At 31.3% G+C, this 4,311-nt stretch overlaps 1 protein-coding gene across 1 annotated transcript; it reads right to left on the bottom strand.

The window, feature by feature from the left end:
* On the bottom strand, window positions 502-3,181 carry LOC109330318 (nudix hydrolase 18, mitochondrial-like). Its single transcript, XM_019564471.1, has 5 exons — window positions 2,913-3,181; window positions 2,123-2,237; window positions 1,915-1,998; window positions 1,212-1,340; window positions 502-1,101 (listed from the first exon to the last, which is right to left on the bottom strand). The coding sequence occupies exons 1-5, from the start codon at window positions 3,008-3,010 to the stop codon at window positions 946-948; spliced, it is 582 nt and encodes a 193-aa protein (XP_019420016.1). The 5' UTR covers window positions 3,011-3,181; the 3' UTR covers window positions 502-945.

Here is a 4,311-nt window from a genome sequence, read left to right as displayed (position 1 = left end):
GATCAGAATTCAGAGGTTGCGGTATCACGCTTCAAATGATCCAATTAAATAAAAACTTAGATGAAATTCCAATAAGATTTTAATTACATATGGACCTTGTACTAAAAAACTATTCATCTCAGTAATTTCATTGAATTAGATTTTGATATTTCTTTCTTGAAATACCAGTTGGGCTGTTCCTAAATTTTTCACTGATTTGAATTTAATCCTTATTATTTATATTTCTATCAAGTGTTGGTATTTTCCTCTTAAATGTCAAATAATTTCTTCTTGTTAAGACATTAGTCCATGAAAAAAACAGAACATAAATAAATACAACTACAGAGACTAATATCTAAATACCACAGGAAAATGGATTCAGAAAACAAACTAGGTTCCCAATGGTAAAAGATCAAAAAAACTTGGAACTTAATTCTATAACTTGGTTCATGCTAGACAAAAATCCTTCTTCCAGAAAGGGTAGTCAACTTCAAAATCCTTATAATCACATCACACATCAAATAAGGAAACAAAAAATTGCAGCATTTCATTTTTGTTTGAACAAAGCCTTATCCCTCCTTAACACAAGTAGGGTATACAAACATTGTCATGCAAGGCTACCCCAACTCAAAAATTAGCACAATTCTGTTGCTTAAAAAACAGCATTATGTTTGTTACTACTGATACATTTCCTGAAGTCTAAAGCAATACAGATGCAATGAATTCCCACAAAAATATTATATATTCTCCCAAGTAGATACTTAGGATAAAAAAAGAGGGAATTGCCAACTCCTATGTGATCTACTAGTACTACTACTATTATTTATTCATGTATACTACGATTTGAGCCGACTCCACTGGATTAAGGCTTGGTTGTTGTTCTTGTATATATACGACGATTTGGCTCAAATTATTTGGATCCTACAACTCTTTTCCTCAGTCCATGTCTTCGAAGAAGTAACACTACTACAAAGCAGATCTGGCATCTCCTATGCAGTTTAGAGAGGGCAGAACTTGTTTTTCGCCACCAAGTTTTGAACCTGATAGACGGTTTACGAGTCTGTCTAGTGCTTCTTTCATCCACCAGCGTTGACAAGCTTCTCTTGCTTCACTTACGCTCATCTACACCACAGAACAGAAAGTTTGAAACAAAATCTTAGTGACCTTTCATAATAAAAATAGAATGACAGAATCAGTTTAAAATGCTTCAATATTAGTTAATTATTACATACCCATGTTCTTTGACGAACATTATGCTCTGGCCAGAATTCTAGCTGCTCTTGAACAAGTAGAGGGAACATGTATCCTTCATAGAAAGTATCATGTGTCTTGCTCTTGAAACTCCATTTACCCAATTTACCCTGTACCAACCAAAGATTTAATAATGGATATTTTAGTTTCCAAATTTTGACTTAGTTGTAACTACTAGCTAATGGTTTTGCTGAAATAGTTTTTTTCGCTTGTAAGGATAAAGTTGTGTACATCTATCCTTCTCAAAGCGGAGCCTCATGGAAACTCAGTCAATAGCAATTAACAGTTGCGGGACACAATTTAAAACCGCGAATACCAGTACAAAATTACATTGTTGTGTCACGAATATATGGTTTTATTCACTTATTGTGTTTTGTTGAAGTTCAACTATCTTTAGGCGTTGTTTTGGAATTATGAGAGAAAGGAAATGATAGGGATCAAGGGGCAAGGATGGGGAGGAAGAGAAGGAAAAAGGAAGGCGAACCTCTCCCTTGTAAAAAAAATATAAAATTTGACGAAAGGAATTCAGGTATTTTGAAATGTTTGTCTGCAAAAAAATACTCAAATTAGGGGAACTATGAAAATTGGTACGTGGAAGGTTTTAGAAGGCTTTAGAACACCACCAAAGTTCTTCTCTTTCCCCCAAAACTTGACTCCCAAACAAAACCATAGGAAATGGCTTACCCCAACAATGCCTCGAACTCCAGCTTCTTCTATGGTTTCTCTCAAAGCTGCCTCCTTTTTAGATTCGTCTAATTCCCAACCTCCCTGGTGTTTGGTCAACCAGAAAAAATATTATAAACACAAGAACAAAGTTGAATAGAATAAATTGCAATTATGTGCAATTTGGTTGTTCATTATTGACTAATGTTAAATGGGTAAGTGTATGTACCTTTGGAAAAAGCATCCCTTTTCCTTTCTGATTCTGAGAACTAATAACCAGAACTTCAATTTCATCACTGTCCATGGAAGTTTTCTCCCCTATTTTATATCTGTATGGTATGCATCTGCACAAATTGAAAATATGTATAAGGATCAGTAAGAAGTAAGAACCATTTAAATGAAACTGAAATAGCATCAATGCAATCAGAATTGACTAATGAAGTACTTTAAACTCATAACCCAGTAATTAATTTAGATTGACTTTGGAGTTCGAACCAATTTAAAGCACCATTAACCAATCTTGAAGACATTGAGCACATCCAAATTTAGTGACTATACAAAAAAAAATTATGCTTGGTCATTTGCGAGATGAGAAAAAAAGAGTGTTTTTATTGTTGCTGCATCATACACCATTCGACAATTGACGGTACATATAGATATTACTGAAGGTTAGTCTTGATTAGTTGAGTTCAAGTCATATTTTAGATAGTTACCAAAATTCGAAGGTAGAGAATCCAAATCCACAATCAATCAGAGTTCAAATTCTAAAATCTAAATATACCCTTTCTACCTTCTCCCTCTAATTTCTTACACAGTAGTTCCAAAAGGGTAAAACTGAAGTCCTTTAACTGTTTATTCTTCTCTTCATCGAAAGATAAAACTTACCCACATAAGAAAAAAGGCTTAAAAACAGAAGAAAAAAAAAGGTTTTGCAACAAATGAAACATGGGTGAGAACAATTTGCAATGAGAAACTGGTTTCTCATATGAAAAAGTAGAGAGGGTTAAGAGTAAACGGACCCCACAACTTGGCGACGACCTTTTCTGTAACGTTGTAATTCCCTACCAGTACGAGAAACCAATGACACAACATTATCTTGAGAAACCAAAGCAACCATTTTTTGGTTTTTTGATTGGTTTTATGTTTTTTGTTTTTGTTTTTGTTTTCACTCTTTGGAGTTCTGTTAAGGAACAGAGGAGAAGAAAAGGAGTTAACAGAACAGAACAAAACAAGAACGAAGGAAGGAAAGGAAATTGTGTGTAGTGGATAGCATAACCGGAAGTGAGGAAGGGGGTCCTTTTAATAATGGTAACAGGTTTGTTAGGAAGACAAGGACATGTTTTTTTTTTATTGCAGGAGAGAGAAACAAAATTACTTTTTTTTTAGCTTTCTAATAAGTAGCTTGTGGAAAGTGGTAGCACATATATTTTCGAATAAAATGTATATGTAATTGGTTAAAAAATTATATTTAAATTAAAAATATAACAGTAAGTATTCTATTGAAAAATCAGAAACAATTATACTTTTTTTTTGGACAGGAAATATTTAGTTGTCCAAAGTTACTTTGTATGTCTTTGGACACGTGTTCTTATTTATTAAAAAATTGAGGATTTAATTATTATATATTTTATTTTGTTGAATTATATTGGTTTCTATTTTTGTATCTCTGGTAGATTCCAAAGTAGATTTATAACTTTTTGCATGTGGGTGTAAAAGAGAATGCTCAAATTATTAGTTGCTTTTGTTGATGTTTTCCTTTAGTTACACAAAATAGGATGTTATTGTAGAATATAGAGTAGAAGGAAGGAATATGAGAAGAACATGAATCATGAATGGTTGTTGTTACAAATTTGAGTTTGTAAAGTGGATTTACATTTTTAACTTCCAAAACTTTTCTTTGGAAAGTTATTGAATTGTATAATTTTTTAATAGGAAATAATAAATATTAAGAGTAGGAAACAAAAATTACTTCAAGTTAGTCATTACAACATATTTTAACTTTATAAATAGTATATATAAGTATTCTTTTATATTTATTATGATTTTCTTATATCTATGAAAATATTTTATGAGAAAATATGAATATATTGATAGTGTAAAGATTTTTTATATTATCATTACATCATCTATTATTCATTTTCGATTGTCATTGACTCTTAAAAAAATCAAATGAAATATGAATGATACATTGTGTATACATCTTTATACTGTTAGTGTATATATATTACGCTAATATTCTATAAGCAGAGGAAAAATTTATGAAAGAGATGATGTATGCTAGAGACACTATACAAGCATCCCAAAAAGAATAAGAGAAAAAATGTATACATTGATAATGTACTATCAATATATTATTTGCTATTCATTTTTAATCATCATTGATACTTAAATAAAATTAAGTAAAATGATGATAGATAA

This window comes from Lupinus angustifolius, chromosome LG16 (genome assembly GCF_001865875.1).
Source record: "Lupinus angustifolius cultivar Tanjil chromosome LG16, LupAngTanjil_v1.0, whole genome shotgun sequence".
NCBI lineage: Eukaryota > Viridiplantae > Streptophyta > Magnoliopsida > Fabales > Fabaceae > Lupinus > Lupinus angustifolius.
This window is presented reverse-complemented; position numbering and strand designations above follow the sequence as displayed.